At 45.2% G+C, this 22,269-nt stretch overlaps 1 protein-coding gene across 1 annotated transcript in view; it reads right to left on the bottom strand.

The window, feature by feature from the left end:
• Nucleotides 1-21,326, bottom strand: part of mgarpb (mitochondria localized glutamic acid rich protein b) — a 25,836-nt gene extending 4,510 nt beyond the window's left edge. Inside the window, exons 1-5 of the mRNA XM_061724589.1 lie at nucleotides 21,090-21,326; nucleotides 15,359-15,456; nucleotides 13,767-13,839; nucleotides 6,148-6,516; nucleotides 1,672-2,571 (exon numbers count right to left, since the gene is read on the bottom strand). Of these exons, the coding sequence (XP_061580573.1) occupies nucleotides 1,672-2,571; nucleotides 6,148-6,516; nucleotides 13,767-13,839; nucleotides 15,359-15,456; nucleotides 21,090-21,162 (1,513 nt within the window). The 5' untranslated portion in view covers nucleotides 21,163-21,326. The remainder of the gene's footprint in view (nucleotides 1-1,671; nucleotides 2,572-6,147; nucleotides 6,517-13,766; nucleotides 13,840-15,358; nucleotides 15,457-21,089) is intronic.
• Nucleotides 21,327-22,269: the final 943 nt, after the last annotated feature.

Here is a 22,269-nt window from a genome sequence, read left to right as displayed (position 1 = left end):
TAGAAAAGCAGTGTTTGAAGTTTACACCTTAATATTTCAATATTTATACAGTAAAATTGTTTGAAATTCACTGTGCCTGTTGTGATTCTAGTTGTGAAGAGGGCTATATGCGGTATTGGGTGAAATTATGGAACAGAACTTGAACCAAAAAAGGCGATTGACTTTTTTAGAAAAGTAAAGTGTTTGAAGTTTAGATGTTAATATTTCAATATTTGTACAGTAAATTTTTTTTCAAATTCACTGTGCCTGTAGTGATTCTAGTTGTGAAGAGGTATTGGGTGAAATTATGGGAGAATTAATTTTTATAGTCTCTGAAAAAACAGAACCTAAAGCAAAAAAGGCGACTGACCTTTGTAGAAAAGTAAAGTGTTTGAAGTTTAGATGTTAATATTTCAATATTTGTACAGTAAGATTGTTTTAAATTAAGCATGCCTGTAGTGGTTGTAGCTGTGAAGAGGGCTATATGAGGCATTGGGTGAAATTATGGGAGAATTCATTTTTATAGCCTCTGCAACACAGAAGCTGAAGTAAAAAAAAGAAAAGTATTTCATCCTTTTCTTTTACAGTAAGAGTGTGTAAATATTACGGCGGAAGTATGGGTGTAATCAAGGTAATGAAAGAAATATATGAAAAAAAACAAACATCTGCATTATCTCAAACTCAGTACTTCATATCTTTCTGTTTCTGAGCCGCTTTCATTCATTTGCCGTAAAGACTGAAATAGGAGCGGCTGATTTGACCACGTAAATACGAATGACGGCTGGCTTGACCGCAGTAGAAGTCCGGAGGATTCACGACGGCGTCACGGCAACAGCGTGTGCTCTGCGTTGGTGTCGCGCAGAACCATAATCCAGCCTTTAGAGAAGCAACTGTGGTTGTTATTCAAGTAGAATGGAATAAATTACACAATTGTCACGGACCGTTCTTAGGGTGCTTTCAGACCTGTGGCCCGTTTGTTTTGTTCCGATTCAGGGGCTAAATCGATACAGTTGTTTCGTTTCTCGTTTGTGGGGTTTGTGTTCAGAAGGCAAACGTCTGTAGCGGTTCAAAGCTGTTAATGCCATGCGCAAACCAACTGTTCTCTGATTGGTCAGAAATGAACGCAGAAGGAGTTTCCTCTTCCGTACCCCGGGAAAACAAGCCCCTTTCACAGAGAGGGCGCAAAGTGGCGACAGACGCCGGCTTTCCCATTCATGTATGTGCTACCAGCGCAAGAGCGGACCGCTCTGCGAGCGAGAGGCCGCCTGCCGCGGCGTTTGCGCTGCGCTAAACCCTGCCCGAATTGAAAATGTTTTAATTTCACCATGCCACGCTATGACAACATCTCGGCACGTCAAATAAGAGAGAAGGGAGAAAAGAGAAAGTTGTGTCCAATAGGAGAGAAGGGGGTGGAGGCTGCTCCTTGCACTGCGGTAGCACATACACATGACATGTCGGTTGCTGTGTCGATTATGTTCTCACTGCAAATTTTTAAAAAAACGAACCGCCCCACGTCTCAAATGGAATCGGGCCGAGACCACCTCTCCTAGGTGATCTCGGCTCGCTTGTTTTGTGCCGCATCCGAGCTCGACTGCTGTGTTCATATAAACCAAACAATCCGATTTATAGGGGGTAACGCTCCCTGTTTCGGAACAAATGTTCCATACGGGACAGGTGTGAAAGCACCCTTACTTTGTTGCTCTGGCAGTGAAGACTCCTCCTTGGATTCATGGGCAGCGTCTCCCTGAGCGACCAGCAGGTCCTCTTCCATACCAGGAGGGGGTGCCACCTCTCCTTCCAATGGAGCAGAATGGCAGGAGTGGCAGGCTTCTGTGTCCTGCACCACAGCCACAGATGTAGACTCTGGTTCTGCAGGTACAAGAACCTCCAGGTCTGACCCTTGAGCCGTGTCAACAGCTGCTTCAACTGTCTGCTCTTCTGATGTCGTCTCCTCATCTGGAGCAGCATCAACAGGGACTTCCTCTTCTGTGGGAGCAGCACCTTCAGACGAGGCGTCTGTAGAGGAGACGGCATCCTCAGGTGCAGCTTCTTCTGTGGGAGCAGCATCTTCGGAGGAGACGGCATCCTCAGGTGCAGCTTCTTCTGTGGGAGCAGCTTCTTCAGACGAGGCCTCTGCAGAGACGACGGCATCCTCCGGTGCAGCTTCTTCAGAGGAAGCCTCTGTAGCGATGGCTTCTGCTGTTGCAGCTTCAGGTGGCACAGCCTTATCTTCGGTTTCAGCCTCCTCCACTGCCGGAGTTTCCTCAGGAGTGGAAGCAGCCGCCTCCTCTTCCAGTGCTGCAACAGCAGCAAGAGTGTCCTCGGCCATCACTTCTTCAGCAGCTGGAACTTCTGGATCTTCTGCAGCCACTACCTCGGCCAGTGTAGACGTCAGCTCCTCCTCGCTCCCTGCGACAGCTGCCTGGACAGATGCTTCCTCCTCTGGGGTAGCTTCCAGGAACAAGGGCTGTGTGGAGCTGAGTCCACCAGCTTCCATCTGCTGCACGGCTTTGACCAGGCTCGCCTCACCAACAGAAGCTGCTGCGATCTCAACCGTTGAGCTGGCCAAGGCCTTGCCAGCGGCGAGCAGATCTGACAGGCAGAGGAATAAGAACCAACATTCAACAAATGTCTGGATATACAATTTATGGTGGGAAAAAAAACTTGGAATTTACTTTTTTTGCATTGATTTGCCATAAAATGAGATTTCATCTTCAAAGCCACAATAATGAGCAAACAATGTGCTTAAGTGGGTAACTTAGTTATTTGTGTCCCCATTGGTAACATGCATTAAATATTCACAGTGCTAGAGGATATAATAAGTGAGTCCAATCAGGAGTCATTAATCTACACAAGGCTGGATAGTCAGTGTTTTGGTTTACACCAGTCCACAAACGGACAAACTTTGAAAAAGGAGACCAGTATTGTGGCTGCTCCGTCCAGAAAGAGACATCCAGCCTGGATGACTCCAAAGTCCCAACACAGACACCTCACTGAGGTAAAGAGCAACCGACGAGTGGCAGGGGAAAGCTTGAAGACGTCACTGGACCTGGAAAACATTTGTTGTTACGTTATTGAACAGACAAGCGAGGAAGCTGCTGATCTCCAATGTTGTGCCCGAAGTTTGTCAAAGACCATCGTAGAAATCTGCAAGGGTAATGATCATCAAGGGATTCGCTCAAGGAGAAGAAAAGGCCCAGCAACATCCGGACATCATCCCAGAGCCTGGAACTCTTGCCATCAGAGCAGAAGAGGTTCTCAAAATATCCTGCAGGAGGGATCCAGCAGGGCAATCACCTGAATCTACCCTCTTTAGAGCCCAGACTATAACCCCATGGAGATGCCAGGGAATGTCATCAAGGGAACTGTTCACACCATCGTACAAGTGTCCGGGTTGAAGTGGTCTGGATGAGCTGCTCACTTCCTTGATGTCGTCGCTGCCAAATAGGGTTCAACCAGCGCTCAACTGCAAGGGTTCACTTACTTCCTCCTCCAGCACTGTGAATAGTAACGGGTGTGTTCAATAAAGATACAAGACGTGGCATTATCTTAAGCACAGAGACTTGGATGAAGACTTTGTCTAGCTACTGTACATTTCTGTGAAGAGAATAAAGGATCAAACTCACCTGGATCAGGGATCTATCACTAGATGGCCTACAGTCACCACAGCCTCAAACACTCTACAGGAGAACGGCTGCCCGGTTCATGCTCCTCGGACCGAGGCTACCCTCCACCAGACATCTACTATCACCAAGATCCATCAACGGTGTCCCCTGGTGAAGAACTGGACCTGAAACGCTGTCACTGTAGGCGTCAACATCTTGGATTTTTCTTATTTTAGACGGCGTTCATCTGCAAATGCTTCTGATCTGGTTAAGCCGGGCGTACACTGTGCGATATTTTAAATCGTATGAGACAGCCCCATCTCAAACTGCACGACTAGATTGTGGAGTTCAAAAGTTCAGAGCCCACGATTTATGTTCTCACACTGTACGAGCAGATTCTCGGATGCGACCCGTCTGCTCACACTATACGATCATAATCCTCCCGTCGGACCTCTGTGTACTGGAACTCGAGGCCGGTTCTGGGGCAGGGGTGGGCTGTTCCAACCCAAATGTGCGTCCTGCCCACCCGATCAAAGGTTATGGGATCCTTTATTTTTTTATAATTATATATATATATATATATATATATAAAAAAATCCCAAAATATCTGTACCGTTTCTGATTGGGTGTGTGCACTGCGCATCATTTTGAGACACAACAAAGAACGCAAACCGCAAAAGTTGTGTCTCGGCGGAGGAACCCAATGTCCCAGCAAAATGAGAAGAGAAAAAAAAAAAAAAGTGTTCCGAACAGCAGACAGCTCACACACTAAAGGCTGATTTATGGTTCTGCGTTACACCAACGCAGAGCCTACGGCGCAGGGTACACGGCGACCCGCACCATACGTGGAAATGCAGACTTTTTTTGCTATATATTTTGCTACAAAACATGATTTGTAATGTGAATTTGCAACACTTAAACTGCAAATAATAGTTTTTGACGTGACATCAGAGATTGCGCATGCTCTCTGTGAAAGGATGAGGCCAATCGGGTCGTAGCTGCTTCAACTGTGCGATGCCTTCACGAGGAGCGACCAGGATTTCAAACATGCTTGATTTTCTTGCGACCTCACGATTTGTGATCGGGAGCTCGTCGTGAGGTGTTAATCTCTCGTCGTTACCCCACGTACACTGCACGAGGCACCGATTGGGTCAAAATCGGGCCCGATCAAAAAAAAGTTGCACGACTGGAAAATCGTCTCAAAACGAGCCGATAATCACACAGTGTATGCCCGGCTTTAGGCAGAAGTTAGTTGAGGTTGGGCAGGAGCATGAATATCAGGGGCACCAGCATCTCTACAGGATACTCATGCCAGTGGCACGGGGATGAGGAGATGTTCACCGAGTGTGGCAAAGTGTTCTGGTTACAAGTGGCAGAGAATTTCTTACCCTGCCTTTAACTTACACACAGATCAACTGCTATACATTTGTGTGATAAGGTTGAAAAGGACAAATAAAAAGGTTAAAGTAATAACGATAACACTGGATTGATCCATTAGAACTTGGACTTTATTGAAAACACTTCAAACTTCCTCAGCCAAGAATGTTTTGACATTTTAACTGCCAGTCACAACTTTTAAAGCCTGAACGGAGACAAATAGTATTCCTAACGTTCCCTGAAAGATGAGTTTCACAGCAATGACAAGAGAGACGACAGGAGCTACTTAAAATAGTGGATGAAAATTATCTCTAGTTGAAACAATACAGGCAAGTGGTAATAATGAAGTAAAAGTGTGCAAAGGTGACGAAAGAAAGCCAATGCCCAAAAGAAGAGAATACTTTCACAGTTTTTCCAACTCTACGAATCGTGGAGAACAAGGTTAAGAGAGAAAAGCAGAACTGTCGAGCGGAGGAGGAGCAGCCAACTGGATTTTGGTCACTTCTGCGAAGCAGAGAGCAAATACCGACAGAAACAAACCCAGACATCTGAAACGGGCTGCATTCGTTCATAACGCTAAGGCTTTTTTTTTTTTTTTTTTTTTAAAGCCAAGGAACTAAACGCTGGAATGTCTCGTTTAAGGCCACTTAAAATCTCTTTCTACAAAAATAGTTCAGCTCTTCGTACTGCCTCTGAATATACTCTGTTAAGTTGTCAGACTGCAGTCTATGCAGACCGGCTCTGGTTTTAATCATTACAGACATTTTTCCAAAGTTAAACCGATCTTCATGCCAGAGATGTGGAGTCAATCTGAACGTTGGACAGGTGAGGAAAGGAAGAACCCCTGGAAACTGAACTGATGAAACCTTAACTTATAGTTATCAACCACCTGTTAGTGAAAACACTTTTTTCAAGGTATTTGAGAAAAGATAAGAAAAAAATAATAAGTGTGTGTGTGAGGGGAGGAGGGGGGATTCTTGGGTCGGTTTTCCTGACATCTGGGATTTGGGAAGGAACACATCTACCTCCAAGCTCCTTGTTCTAGGAGAACTATGTGAACTACCACAACTTTACGCAGCCGCCTCTGCGGCAGGGGCAGCTTCAGCCTGGGGGGCGGCTTCAGCCTCGGGGGCAGTCTCTGCTTCAGCAGGGGGAGCAGGGATGACTTCCTCTACTGCTGCCGTACCAGTGCTCTCTGCTGCTGGGGTTTCCTCGGCCGTCTCCACGGCGACAGCTTCAGCAGCGGCTTCAGGAGCCGCCTCATCTGCCACCGCCGAGGCGGCTTCCTCTTCGACTGCGGTCTCGGCCGCAGCCTCGGTAACGGCCACCTCAGGTGCCACGGCGACCACTTCTTCAGTCGTCCCCTCGGCGACGGGATCGGCAGAGATCTCTGCCACCGGTTCTTCGGGAGACGAGACGGACTCAGCGACGACCTCGGCGGACGATGCCGTCTCCTCCTCCACGGGAGCGGGTTCTGTTGGAGCGGGTTCTGCTGCGGGAGCTGACTCTGGTGCCGCCTCCTCCACCGCAGGAGCTGTTTCTGGTGCTGCCTCCTCTGCAGGTAAACAGGTTTGGACAAAAACACAAAAGTAAAGCTGTGTTGTGAGTGCCAACTTCTTCAGCACAATCTCACCCTGAAAATCAATTTGAATGTTAAAAAGGGCTCACAAAAGGTGTGCTCCTTTATACGGAAGAGTATCAGGGCCATGCAGGAGAAAAAATATTTGAGGGGAAGATTTTTTTTTTTATTGTGCACTTCGAGAAAGTCAAAATGTCGAGATTAATGTTGAAATAGAATTGAGAAAAAAGTTGAAATGTCAAGATTCATTTTGAAATACAATTTCAAGAATAGAGTCGAGATTTCGTGAATAAAGCGGAAATGTCCATCAAATCCAGTTAGCAGAGCGACTGACAACTATGCAGCAGCAGCTGTAACTAACTTACATCCTTGGAGTGTAACGTTAAGGGTACGTTTCTGAAGTTATGCAACTTCATATGTGTGATATGTGTTTCAAATCAATATCGTCAACAAATTTTGACTTTCTCAACATTTCGCCTTTTTTCTCGAAATTGTACTTCAACATTAATCGACATTTTTCCTCGAAGTGCATAATGAAAAAAAATTAAATATATTTTTATTTTTCTCCCGCCTGGCCCTAATACTACTTCCGTACATTTACGGCCTCTTTAAAAGGTATCATCATTTTTAACATGCTTTTAACACTATTAAAAGTCTTGGCCAACATCCCTCAAATGTGTCTAAAAGAGTGTAACAAGAAAAACTTCACTCTAGTTCTCTTTTCCTGGCTTTTTATTACAGTGTTTTTTTGCGCCGTGACAAATGCTTCCTTTCCCCCCTTTCCTGTCAATCATTGCTCCGCTCCTCCTCCAAACCTCCTCCTCCTCCAGCCATACGCTCACAGCGGCGTCGGAGAGTTAAGCGACAGGCGAAGCATGCACGGAAAAGCAGCAGGGAGAACCACAGCAAACAATCATAAAAATAAAGGCATGCAAGCAGCACTGTCCCCTTATCTTAAGTCCAGTCAGTGGCAGCGGGTCTTCTTAGCAGTTTTCCTCCGGTGATTAGAACAAAAGAGGCTCTAAACAGCTCCGTGTTAAGCCTCATTTATGGTTCCGCGTTAAATCGACGCAGAGCCTATGCCGTAGGGTTCAGCGTACCGAGCGCGTCGCCGCGTAACCCTACGCCGTTAGCTCTGCGTCGGTGTAACGCGGAACTATAAATCAGCCTTTATGGTGCGCTGGAGAGGAGAGGAGGCAGGGAGCCGGGTGGAGGGGGCGGTGATTTAGCGGGCCGTTACGTAACGGCCCGCCACCAAACCAGATGAGCCGTTTTTGCATAGTTATGCGGAAAATCCCAGAAAGCACACAATACACTGAATGTTAAAAGTTTGTTGTTTTTTGGGTGTAATTGATGTCAAGACACCCAACAAAACACAAAAAAAAAATCAAGAAAAATGTGTTTTTTCATGTCACAATCCCTTTAATATAATAAAACTTGCAGTTCAGAGTTTATGAATATTTTAGCTCCCTTCCATTTATAATGGATCCCTATGGGACAAAACCATTGGTTATCACTAAGGAGGTTATATGATGCACTGAACGATTGAGCTGCTTTAGCTTTTGAACATTTGAGGACTATTCAAATTAAGACATTTCAACAATTATATCCTACTAAAAGTCAGCTTCCACCTTTATTATTTAGCTTTTTAGTCCTTCGTGCCAAGACTTTAATTTCTTCAGCAGAGTTCATGGGAGTTGCAGTTTATGATTTTGCTTTTATATACCACCACAATGGATTTGAAGCAAAAACAAACAAGATGTGATCCAAGTGTAGACTTGAACTCGTTCCACACAGATATATAAATGACATCCTAAATGGTAAACGCCATATATGCTACCAATATGAAGTCTAATGAGGTCTGCAGGAGGCCACCATTAGGCTAGAGATTTTTTTTTTTTTTTAATCTATGAAGAGAAATAGCAAAAACTTTAGGAGTGGCCAAACCAAAGAGTTTGGTGAATACTTAAAGAAAAAGCAATTATGAACTCAAGCTTGTAATCAAAATGGAGGAGAAAAGATAAGAAACCAACTCATGATCTCAAGTACATCACACCAGGTCACAAAACAGTCCAAAATACAAGGTTTCATTTAGGTTTATTAGTCAGCCTTGGATGGATAATTTGATTAACTTTATGTACCGAACTCCTCCAGTCGCTTTACCTATACAGAGATGTCATCTGAGCATTCAAAACTTTATGAGTAGAGACTTCTGTTAACAGGCTGTGTGGGATGAGCAGCTTAGCTCTTAGAGGTTTAAATAAGTAAAGTACAGTAGCTGCTTCACCTTTTTGAACTGTCAACATGATGAGTAAAGTGAAGGCTAATCATCATCAGCGGGACAGAAATAACTGCTCACCTCAGGGAAGGTGTCAGTTTGTTTAGTCACAGCAATGAAAACCTGTTTCAAATGGCTGCGAGTCTCAGTCACAAATTGAATTGTAAAGTAGTATACAGGACTGTCTCAGAAAATTAGAATATTGTGATAAAGTTCTTTATTTTCTGTAATGCAAATAAAAAAACAAAAATGTCATTCATTCTGGATTCATTACAAATCAACTGAAATATTGCAAGCCTTTTATTATTTTAATATTGCCGATTATGGCTTACAGTTTAAGATTCCCAGAATATTCAAATTTTTTTAGATAGGATATTTGAGTTTTCTTAAGATGTAAGCCATGATCAGCAATATTAAAATAATAAAAGGCTTGCAATATTTCAGTTGATTTGTAATGAATCCAGAATGTATGACATTTGTTTTTGTAATTGCATTACAGAAAATCACAATATTCTAATTTTCTGAGACAGTCCTGTATAATCTAGAAAGAAAAAAAAAAATCTGAAATACAGAAAACAAATGATCAAAACAATCACTATTGCATGCGCTTTTTATCAGAATGATTAATTCTCAGTCAAAACACTGATAGTCACATGCACTCAGAATAATTGAACAGCTCTTTAACCACCCTAGGTATAAGTAGATAATGCATTAAATATCAACTGCAGAGCCTCTGCTGGGATGTGAACTCCCCTTCGCAGAGCATTTTTAAATAATCGGAGATGGAGTGCAAGCAGTGGAGTAAACAGAAATGGATCCAGTTGGGCAGTTGGGTGGCACAGTGGTTAAAGCAAGCGGCCCATGTACTGAGGCTACAGTCCTCCTGCAGCGGTCGCAGGTTCGAGTACCGGCCTGCAGGCCTTTGCTGCATGTCGTCTCCATTCTGTCTCTCTACCCCCTTCCTGTCTACACTTCAAATAAAAAGGCCACTAGAGCCACAAAACCTTAAAAAGAAATGGACCAAGTTGAAGAATGCCTGATGAAGAAGCATGAAAGTACGAGGAAAACGTCCAATGACTCCAACACTATCTTCTCTCACTCAGTCGCCGATGTTCACTGACCAGAAAAAGAAAAACCGGAAAGTAAAAACTGAACACTGGAGGTTAGGTTGAGGTTTTTAGGGTCTGGGTTACCCGTTTCTGGCGAACCATTTGGCGCCTCAGAAGGGGGAAGCAGTACTCTGCCGGGACCATTGACGGTGCGGGTGGGGACCTGTTGACCTCGACTGGGGACATCGTCGGACGGTGGAAGGAATACTTCAAGGATCTCCTCAATCCGACTGACATGCCTTCCATTGAGGAAGCAGAGACTGTGGAATCAGGGATGTACTCATCCATCATCCAAGCCGAGGTCACTGAGGTGGTTCGTAAGCTCCTCAGTGGCACCGGGGGTGGATGAGATCCACCCTGAGTACCTCAAGTCTCTGGATGTCGTAGGGCTATCTTGGTTGACACGCCTCTGCGACATCGCATGGAGGAAGGGGACAGTACCGTTGGGGTGGCAAACCAGGGTGGTGGTCCCTCTGTTTAAAAAGGGGGACCGGAGAGTGTGTTCCAACTACAGGGGGATCACACTTCTCAGCCTCCCCGGGAAAGTCTACGCCAGGGTACTGGAGAAGAGATTACGGCCGATAGTCGAACCTCGGATTCAGGAGGAACAATGCGGTTTTCGTCCCGGTCGTGGAACACTGGACCAGCTCTATACCCTCCGCAGGGTGCTCGAGGGTTCATGGGAATTTGCCCAACCAGTCTACATGTGTTTTGTGGATCTGGAGAAGGCATTTGACCGTGTTCCTCGTGCCATTCTGTGGGGGGTCAGTGAGTATGGAGTCCGGGGCCCTCTGCTAACCGCTGTCCGGTCTCTATATGATCGGAGCAGGAGTCTGGTTGCATTGCCGGCAGTAAGTCAAACTTGTTCCCGGTGCATGTTGGACTCCAGCAGGGTTGCCCTTTGTCACCGGTCCTGTTCATAATTTTTATGGACAGGATTTCTAGGCGCAGCCAGGGGCCGGAGGGGATCCGGTTTGGGAACCTCAGGATTTCATCTCTGCTTTTTGCAGATGACGTTGTCCTGTTGGCTTCATCAGACCGGGACCTCCAGCATGTGCTGGGGCGGTTTGAGGCCGAGTGCGACGCGGCAGGGATGAGAATCAGCACCTCCAAGACCGAGGCCATGGTTCTCCATCGGGAAAGGGTGGCATGCCTTCTCCGGGTGGGTGGAGAAGTCCTGCCTCAGGTGGAGGAGCTCAAGTATCTCGGGGTCTTGTTCACGAGTGAGGGAACGATGGAGGGTGAGATTGACAGACGGATCGGTGCAGCGTCCGCAGTTATGCGGTCGATGTACCGGACCGTCGTGGTGAAGAAGGAGCTGAGTCGAAAGGCGAAGCTCTCGATTTACCGGTCAATCTACGCACCTACCCTCACCTATGGTCATGAACTTTGGGTAGTGACCGAAAGGACAAGATCGCGGATACAAGCGGCCGAGATGAGTTTCCTCCGCAGGGTGGCTGGACGCTCCCTTAGAGATAGGGTGAGGAGTTCCATCACCCGGGAGGAGCTCGGAGTCGAGCCGCTACTCCTTCACGTTGAGAGGAGTCAGCTGAGGTGGCTTGGACATCTGTACCGGATCCTCCTGGACGCCTCCCTAGGGAGGAGTTCCAGGCATGTCCCTCCTCCCTAGGGAGGTGTTCCAGGCATGTCCCACCGGGAGGAGACCCCGGGGAAGACCCAGGACACGCTGGAGAGACTATGTCTCTCGGCTGGCCTGGGAACGTCTCGGACTCCCCCCGGAAGAGCTGGAGGAAGTGTCTGGGGTGAAGGAAGTCTGGGCATCCCTGCTGAGACTGCTGCCCTCGCGACCCGGGAACGGATAAGTGGTGGAAAATGGATGGATGGGTTACTGGAGGTTAGGTTGAGGTTTTTAGAGTTTTCATCCATATTTTCTACCGAGAATACTTGCTTTACCTGCTAACAACATTCAAAATGGTGAGCTCTTCTCGGTTCAACTCTCACCATGAATACTCTCGGGCTGCACGTGCGTCACTGAACACGTTTCTGACTTACATTTGCAGCTTTGGACACAGACCTGTGATCTCCGAGCTGAATAGACAAATAACTTGCAGACACAAATCCAAGCAGACAGGCATGATGACACTATTGACGGTGGTCATCCTACCGTGAGTGATTCGGGCGCTGCAGCCTGAATCTGCTCTGAAAGAGATTCAGATCTCTCGTTTCCACCCTCGCTTTACTCTGCACTCTGTTTCAGACCAGCTCTGCTCTCCACAAATGCTAGTTAGATTTATGTATCATTTTCTACGTTGCACGGGTCTGAACTGCATGAACATACATCAACTGGATGCAGATCTGCTGTACAGATCAAGAAATGCATAACTGGGACAGATTTCCTGGACTGCATTGTTCTACCATAATTAGTCCCAAATTCTGTTGCTTTAATTCTGCACTTTAGCCTGAATAAATCAGGAAACCCCTGTACTCTTGGGGTCGACCGCTACACCCCTCCCCGCCTCCTGGTAACACTGGTCAGCAAAGAAGCAGTCGTAGATGGAAAATCTAGGTGAAGCTATTGATCAAGCTTTTCTAGAGCTGACATTTGCTCTTGTTTCTGTAAGAGGAATAAAAACGCTGGGGTTTGAGAAAAACCACAGACCATGTTCATCAATTTGCAACGTTTGGTGGATGGGATCCCCGTTAAGCAACCACGACACATTAAATGGAGAAACTTCATGTTGCTCCAAGACTCATGGAGATTTTAACTTCATGGGAATGACAAACCACTATCGCCCGGGGCACGTTTGAAACACTTAAACCTTGAGCATTTGCTTTAATACATAGTTTAAATATTTGATGCAGACGTTTCCCCGCTCTGACGTGACTGATTAAAAGAAAAGGATCAATTTGTCATAAAAAGGCTGCACAAGAAGTGTGTTAAGTTGAGAACGTTGTGTTAGAGCAGAGAAACATCTCAAACATTCAAGCTGAGCAGGAATAGGATTTAGATACTGAGGAATACATTTTTCCCCCGATCAGTAAACGCATCATGGTTATGCAGTCATGCTGTGGGGGTGGGGAGTTACAGAAGAGCAAAGAACCTGTTATGTAAAAATAACTGACTCTGCCTTCTTTCGCGTTTGACCACGTTTGCAGTTGATCGTAGCTGAGACAGAAAACTGCAGAAGAGTGGAAATCTAACCTTCAACATCCAGAGATGTTCAGGCTCAGCAGGAAAGCTGTTCAGTAGTTTCACTCATAACTTATGCTCACAAGCAGATGTCATGCTGTACTTATTTAGTTGCCAATTTTGTTTCCAAATATAAACACGAAGATTTACAAGACTTTAAGACTCCTTAACAATGATAATGATCTGGAAAACATAGATGTTTGTCATAAATATTCTGTTATATAAATAAAAGCGTTTAATGTAGCTTGAGAATGAAAATCAGAGCGTTTAGTCATCTTTACTTTGTCCTTAACCAGTCAACTAGATTGCTATAAACCTGCGTACAGTTGTCACAAAAAGATAAACCCTGACAAGTGAAGTGACCTCTTTTATCCAGCACCCGATCAATACACTATTTTTAGTCCTATTAGCAAATGTTAACATATTAAAACAATTAATATGTTAAATATGAGTAAAAACATGAGCTGTGTCATCCAGAATGGCTCCAGACGAGCAAAGAGTCTTGATTTATTTTGCAAGGCGGCGTTATGAACCCTGAATTGCAGGCGGCACTAACTCATGTTCTGTGTGTGCCTGTGAGCGTGCATGTGAGCGTGCATGTGAGCGTGCATGTGAGCGTGCATGTGAGCGTGCATGTGAGCGTGCATGTGAGCGTGCATGTGAGCGTGCATGTGAGCGTGTCGCTGACCTGCTGGCTTGGAGCTCATGTTGGCGAGTCTGTCCTCATAACGTACACTGTCACCATTGACAGTTTTGTATGCCTGAGAGAGAGAAAACAAAAGAGATGAAGCAGGTTACAACACAAAGTAGAAACACCTGAAGAAAAAACTGACATAAAAATATTAAACAGCGCTGAAGCCACCTAAGCTCTGCCAAGAGCCTGACGACAGACGGAGGACTGAGGACACATCTGTCCATACAATGACTGTAGGTTTGTCTGGGAGCACAAGCGCCCCTCTGTCCCCCTCCGGCGTGAGGACGAGGACGTCTGGAGTCCAGTCTGCATGTTGACTGGTTCCCAGACAGCAGCAGACGTCACTCCCTCAAGCTCCAACCTTAAAAATCAACCCAGTGCAACGCTGCGGTTGGGAGTTGGTCGTTAGTCTCCCACGAGTGGAAAACATTGCCCCTTTCTGTGCTTGTATAATGACTCAAATGATCAAAAAAATACTATTCTGCTCATCACCACTAAAAAGGGACATTTTCCATCTTAAGTCTTTTATCAGGATGCTTTTAATTAGTTTAACCGCAGTCAGCTAAGACCAGCTGATCTGCTGCCGTTAACCACTCATCTGTGCAAATGACAAACCTACTGTACTAGGGGTGGGCAAAAATATCGATACAGCAATATTTCACAATACTTTGCCGGCCGATTCGATACAGATATTCAAAACTTGAATATCGATTTTTTCAAAATAGTAAAATCATGTTTCAGACAGGTTGTAAGTCCAGTATGACTTTATTGTGTACATGGGCTTAAATAATAAATAAATAAATAAATAAATAAATAAAATAGAAACGGCATAGCTAAGGAACCCAAGAGACTTGAGACAAGAGACGGCGGTGGAGAGATAAAAACTCCAGCTAGCTTTCCAGAAAAGCTTCAGCTCAGACACATCTGCAGCATCTCAACGGGGTTTGAAGTGCTCTGGATCATCGTCTTGCTGCATCACCTAACGTCCACGAAGACCTGGTGGGCAGCCACCTTGACATTACCCTGTAGGGTATTTTGGTCAACTTGGGAATAGTTTCCCCTCTAAAATGGCAAGTATTCCAGCTCTGTGGCAGTGGATACAGATGAAAAGTTTGTTTTTTTTGTTGGAGATCAGCGGCATCCTCCACTCGCTCTGCATGGGACGCTAATCTACTGTCTCCATTTAGCCTTTGTTGAAGGAACTAGGCACTTTCTTTAATCCTCCAGCTCTGTGAAAGTTAAATACATGTGAAAAGGAACGACAACTGTGGGTCTGTCAATCATCGTGACTTTGACAAAGATCAGATCATATTTTATGGCAAATTATTGGAGAAAATCTTCTACGCTCTGCATATGATTTTTACAGTCTGCGAAATAAAATGTAGTTTATGCTCCATTTAGCAGCTTATGGTACCGGCAGTTTTTCGGAGATCTTTAATGGCATTTTAGAGCATGTTATTAACCTGAAAATTATCTGAAAATGCATTTTGGGGCAATAAAATCCATCTGGAAATAAGTCTTTAGGTAAATACTGCACAAGCGCCCATGGTTACTGTAAACAGCTTCAGAGATCAGGTGATGCTCACATAGACGACTGCAGCAGTGAGGCCTCCTCCACACAAAACCATGTATGTCATGTTGGTGGACCCTCCGGGAACCCCGAAGGCCATGTGACGCACCGGACCTGCAGGGAAACATCAAAAACACAGGTGATGTTATTTTGTAAATCTGCACATAAACTATACAGACACTCAAGAAACTGTTCTGTGCAAACATTAGAGAAATGTTAAGTTTTGTTTTTTTTTTTTAGAGGAAACTGCTCTATCAGAATTTGACACAGAACAGTGTATTCTGACAGCGACAACATGTCTATCCTTTAATCCAGTTACACAACACAGATCTCGTCATTTGTAGCGGAGGAGACGGAAAGATTTAGCAGCAGCCAAGCTAAACACTCGACTGTCCTTTATATTAAATCCTTGCCCCACACACAGAGACACACACACAAACAAGCACTTCCTGCCTGACAATCTCACATTTTCATCAAAAAAAAACAAAAAAACAACAAACGGCCTGTAAATGATCTAATGAACCTAAGCTCATATGAACAAGTTCTTGAACAAATCAGGAGTGCTGATGATGAGGATTCTGCCGCAAAGCTTCGTTTTCTTTGGTGTTTCATTGTTGTTTGTGTACAGCAAAGCATGCTGGTAGAAAGATCTGCAGGTGTTTAACAGATTGCCAGTAGTGCATGCAGAGAACCATAAATAAAACCACCCTGCATCCAAACACTGCTGGAGGTTAATTGCTTCCCAACGCGACCACACACACACACAAACACACACACAGACACACACAGATTATCTTTAGCATCTTTCGCTGTAGCAGTGAAAGAACACAATGTACGACGAACCTGCCTCTTTGGCTTCATACGTGCACTGAACCGAACCAGAGCGGCATCCTGTCCACGAGGAAGACCGTCATCCGGTCAAAGTAAACCTGTCAGTGATTTTCAGAAGATCTAAAATAACCTTTAAAAACAACCTGGGATGTAAACAATGACTGGATCTGTAGTTTGTTTGAGCCATTATGCTACAACATGAACGTTTTTCCAGCCAAACAGATGCATCAGCTGATCAGCTCCAACCAGTTACCAGCCCGTCCTGGTACAAACCTAAACCCTCGTCTAGCTAGCTATACTTCCACTTCCAGAAATGTATCTTGTTAACTGCCTCTAGTGCTCCTTCCCTTCAGTCACTTTCATCAGTAGTGGCAGGGGAGAGGCGGGGCTTTTGTGGTGATGCATCCAACATATCTAATACCACTTTAGACCAACAAATTCTTCCTGCAACACTGCCCAAAGTCGTCCACTGGCGTTCCTCCTCCACTGCAGCCATGTTGTTGATACTGGCTTGGTTTCGGCCTGCGTCACATGCTCCGCTTCTCTGATGGCTGTACGTCTACCCGACGGCATCCACAGGCAGTTGGTGTGATGGCCTACAAATCAAAGTCGTGGCCACCAATGACCTGCTGAACACGTCCGATCCCAGGACGCCAAAGACGGAGGCTAAAGCTCGGCCCTGGAGGACGAGGGGAGCAGAACGGGCAGCAGAGTCTTCAGTCCTCAGCTCCCTCTCTCTGGAAGCAGCTCCGCCAACAGGAGGAGGACTCCCATTACACTTTTTTGGTGTTGAATTTGTGGTAGAAGGTCTTGGTGTGTTTCATTGAACGGTATTTTCCTTTTCTCTAGTGAAACTCTCCTTGTTCTCTTTCCGTATCCCGCCCTGCAGGGCTTCTCTTTAAAAACCTAAGAAAAAGAAGATGACCTTGAAGAAGATGGACGAAAACATCCTTAGTTATTGCTGCTACTGCTGTTGAGAAAATAGTCGAAGGATTATAATTTAAACCACTATTCAGAGACAAAGCCCTTTTTGCAACACAGTACTTCATAAGGATTAAGCATTGTTAGAACAATTTAATCATGGCATTAATGAGGACAAAAACAGCCAGAAACTAGACTTTGAAGACTTTAGATTGAGTGGCTACGTCTCATCCAGAGACGTGGAAATGTGAAAAAAAAAGTGTTTCCATGAACTATTAATGTATCTGAAAAACCATGAAAGCGTGAAGAGGTTTTTGTGATATTTAAGTTTATTTTATTTTCTAGACGTTTCCTTTACAGATTTTTCTTTGCAATAGTTAGGTTTTGTGCAAAAAAATAAGACGGGGCAATGCTGCTTTTTAACTGCTAGATATGTAAATTAGCTAAATAACCTGAGGCAGATTTGGATAACTTTGAAATAGCTACCCTTCAAAATAGCAAAAAATAAATAAAACCAGAGACAAGGATGGTCTTAACTAGGGGTGGGAATCTTTTACCATCTCACATTTCAATTCAATACTAATATTTGGGGCTACGATTCGATTCAAACATTGATTCAAAACGATATTCTATTCAAAACAGTCTGATTGGTCTATAGGTGTGCAAAGGATCCTCATGATCTACTCCGTTCTGCTTTGCAGAATGATAAATTAGTCCCATGTCGATTTACAAAAATGGAGCCCAATAGGAAACAGATTTGTTTTATTTTTATTATTATTTAAAAGTCGGTTTTGGGACATTTTATATCGTTCTGAATCATATCGTCGTAAATGAGAATTGCAATTCTCATGCGAATCGATATTTTGGCACACCCCTAGTCTTAACCAGTTTTAACATTAAAATCCTTTAAATGCACACACAAGTTCTGAAGCCAAATGTTTGGATATTTCTACAGAATATCTTTTCCAATTTTGGTATGTGTCATCTTTTTTCTACTTGCTTTAGGAAACATCCAAACTACAAAATAGGTTTGTCAACAAATAGCTTTAATTGAACTGTAGAGAAAATACGTTACAATCTCCGCTCGACCACAAGCTGCGATCTCAAGCTCCACTCACAAAGCTAGTTCAGTTCGCCCCTGTAGCACCTTTACACCGCCTCGCGGCAAAACACAGAGAGAGCAGCGCAACAGTCGCTGCTTCTGCTGTTCGGCTCTGCTCCATCTCAGGAGGTAACAGGGGCGCAAGAAAGGCTAGACAAGACAAGCTAAAGATCCTACAGTAAAAAGAAAACAATAATAAATACTCAGTAAACCAGAGTTTGCATGTTCCCACAGTCCAAAAACATGCATGTTAGATTGAGTAATGCCAATTTCGGGGACGCCCCGCCGCCATGTGTGCCCCGCTAAAACAACCGGGTACACCTTTTTTTTTTTTATTCAGCACCAACTGAATAAAACAGTCAGTGACCAGAGAAATTAGGGACGTCCTGTTGGCGGTGGACGATTCATCTAAAATGAATTAAAACCTCCAGATGTACTCTGGCCCATGTCTGTTATGTAATCCCTCTCTTTAAACCGTATTACTCTCACAGCTGTGTGCGTTCATAACCTCCCTCAAAGACACGACTGCCTCATCCGTGACGCAGAAGCCACGTAAACAACTCAAAACACAGACATGTCCAGCAGCTTGTACCGAAGACGCTAAACAAGGAGACGCGAACTTCAAACGCTGAAGAAAAACAAGCTGCAGGGACCGGAGAATAACGTGATCTGTGGGTCAAAGTGGCTTAAGTCACGACCAGCGGGGAACAGGAACCGCAGTAATGCCTCAGCTCTCGTTGGCCGCGCGGATGCCAAGGATCTCAGCTGTGTGGCAACGCTTTACACCCGGGGGATGACAAGGAAACGGCAGTGTGCCAAATGCGTTGTGACCACCACAGCGGCACGATATGTCCTCCGCATCATCAGTGATGGTTCAAACGAGGAGACATGAAGGCGGTTGAGCGACAGGCTGAAACCCTTCAGGAAAGGAGACTTATCCCCGCTGCTGCCGGCGTCGGGCCATCGGACGGAACATGTGATGAAGCACCGGACAATAGATGTCCCGCTTAACCTTCAGCCGCCTCAACAAAGCACCGATTACAAATGGAGTGGCGTGGAGATTAGTGACATCTCACAGCGGAGCTGAAAACACTGCAGATATCAGGTTACGTTTCTGCCGAGAGGCCAACACAAGTCACCTTTAATTGTAATGTGTGTACGTGTGTGTGTGTGTGTGTTGGGTCGTTCGTTAACTTTTTATGGAGCACAGGGGACGTTTACAAGCCTCAGTCCAGCCCAGAGTCACACTGCCAACATTGTTGGGTTTCTTCCCCCTAATTATATGTTAAAATAGTTTTTTTTGTTCTTTAAGGCAGTGGGAGGAGACTCGGCTCCTGCTTGTTGTATCCTGCAGTTTTTGTTTTTTGTGATCAACGCCTCTGAAGGACAAGTTGTACACTTGTGGAAACAAAAACTGGAGCCCCCGGTTGTCCTTTGGTGGATGCTGAGCCAGTGCGTCCGTCCATCCGTCCGTCCGTGCTGCCCTAATACCCATGACAAAGCAGCAGCGTGCAGGGACCAGGCCAAGCGCTGCCCAGGTTATTTATACAGGTAATCAGTTAATCCCTGCTGCCAGGTTCAAGCTGTGAGAACGGACAGACGTCAGGCAACAACAAAGCAGCTGCCGCTGAGGGACCGGCACACGTGAGAGGACGGGGGGCGACCCTGGCCCGGCCCTCCTGGTACCGCCGGGCCCTCGCCGGGACCACTGGAACAACAGGGACCAGGATGGGACGGGGGCAGCATATCTGCGATTACAGGGCAGCTCTTCTTTAGGTCAGACCATAACGTGCAGCTCTCACTCAGGTTCGCAGCACTTTTTCTCTTTTTTCTTTTGCAAACAGTTTCAGAGCAGGAAATGAAAGCAGATGCTCGCCCTCCGGGTGGATTCCACGAGTCTCAGGTCCTAAAGTAAAAGGATTATCTGGGGAGGCATGCATGCGTGAGGAACAGCACCAGTCTGCAAAAATACAACACAAACAATTGCACCAAAACTTTGCACCCCCCCACATCCGAAACTTTAAATAAGAATTATACAATTATACATATATAAATAAATAAATAGTTTGGACATGACTGCCTTTTCTGTCAGATAAAAACTGGACTGAGACGCTCAGACACGTAACCGCAGCAAGAGAATTGTAAATAGTTATTTACAAGTAAGCTGCCACAAAAATAAATAAAATAAAGACTAAAGTTAAACCCCAAGAAAGGTTTCACTAATTTTAGAATTCAAAAAACAAAAATGCCAAATCAATAGTCAATAATTGCAACCAGATTAAAGTCTAACTGACTTGATAATGCACTGAGGATTAAGAGGTTTCTTTATGTTGTTTGTTTTAGGAATATTATTAATATAAAATAAAATAATAAAAACCAAACGGAGTGCAGGATTTTAAACCCGGAGAGTCTGTTGGGAACTGTATGTTCCCAAATCTAGACACACCTCCTTTTGTCAAACTGCCTGCAGCCAGAAACTCAACTGTGCGCACTAGAAAAACCCAAATAAATCCCTTTGAGACACATTTCCATCCTCTCAGCGACCTTCACACAGGGATTTTTGGGATGCAACACGGAATAAAACTCAAAACTTTAAAAATCACCACAAGTTCAAAAGGATGCAACATAATTTGTTCTTATGTAAAACGAGATTATGAAAGTGCGTCAGTGTGAAAAGCAGCAGCTCGAATTACTTTTAATTAAGTTAAGCGGCCCGTGTGAGGGAGCAACTGTGAAGAGGCGGCAGGTAAAGCCTGAATTATGGTTCTGCGTTAAATCGACGCAGGGCCTACGCCGTAGGCTACGGCGTACGGTGCGCGTCGCCGCGTACCTTACGCCGTAGGTTTGCGTCGATATAACCATAAATCAGCCTTATGTCCCGGGCCTACTGTACCTTTGATGGACGAGGGGGCGAAGAGCATCCGGGCCAGGGGCCCGATTCTCTGCCAAGCCCGGCTGCAGAACATGGTTGCTGGGAGGTGATGCTGGGAGGAGAACCGGCAGGTGAACCAGCAGGTGGACCAGCGACCGGACCGGGGTGCGACTCCAGCAGCTCCAGGAGATAAATGAGTGAGGACTGTCAGCTGCGTTGCCCTGCTGCCTAATGATGAGAGAGAGCACAGCCCAGTTACGGGGAAGCCGCCTCTCCAGGGCGCCCCCTGCTGGCCGCAATGAGGAATCACACCGCAGGAGTTGATTCAGCAAAACTCCTTTGGAAAGACTGGAGCTGCCTGGTTTTTGCTGTGGGTCATTGTAGCACACAGGCGTCCTGTGATGACACGAAATAATGATTTTATTCGTTTTAATCTGCCTCTGTCTCTGCTCTTGTGGACGTTGCTCTTCATATGACCTCCTCATTCAGTCAACGGATATTAGTATCTGTCATCTGTGTGAGCGTGAGGAGGATCAGACATCCATCAGGCTGCGTTTCAAGAGGATTACAGCCAGGGTTGCATAACGCACACTGAGACAGAGCATTGTTGCAGGGACACTAACGTCCAGGGACGGGAGCGTCCCATCAACCGCATTCAGGACAACGTTAAATAACATCAGGCTCCATAACCATCAAGTCTCTTCTCAGGTGCATTTGTTAATGCACATCCATTTTTGCATCCCAGTCCTGTTATATATTCAGAAAAAGGTTGACACAATAAAGCATTCGTGCACCACAGCTTAGCTAAGTGAGCTTAGCTCATGGCACCATACCACCTACGATGCAGTAAAGCTTTAAGTGGTTTTTCTAAATACTGTACGTGCTAGTACCAGTCAAATGGTTCTCATTGTAATTTGTATGAGGGGGGTGAAGATCACAGGTGAGTTTTGTATCCTTGTTCTTTGTGCAGTGAATGCAGTGAGATCCTTCGTCCAACTTTGCTCCTCAAACATCTTTACTGGACGCTGCTTTTATACCAAATAAACTACATTAACCAGTTGATGTCTGTTGTTTCAGTTAACGTCAGCCTTTGTTTTTTCTCTCTGTCATCGTCTTGGTGACACTAACTTGCTGTGGTGGGTTTATATGAGTCCACGACAATACTGGACCAGATCAACTTATCCCTAAACTTAGGATATGT

The sequence above is a fragment of the Cololabis saira genome, chromosome 1, assembly GCF_033807715.1.
Source record: "Cololabis saira isolate AMF1-May2022 chromosome 1, fColSai1.1, whole genome shotgun sequence".
Classification (NCBI taxonomy): Eukaryota; Metazoa; Chordata; class Actinopteri; order Beloniformes; family Belonidae; genus Cololabis; species Cololabis saira.
The sequence above is the reverse complement of the archived record's forward strand: the minus strand, read 5'-3'. Positions and strand labels throughout refer to the sequence as shown.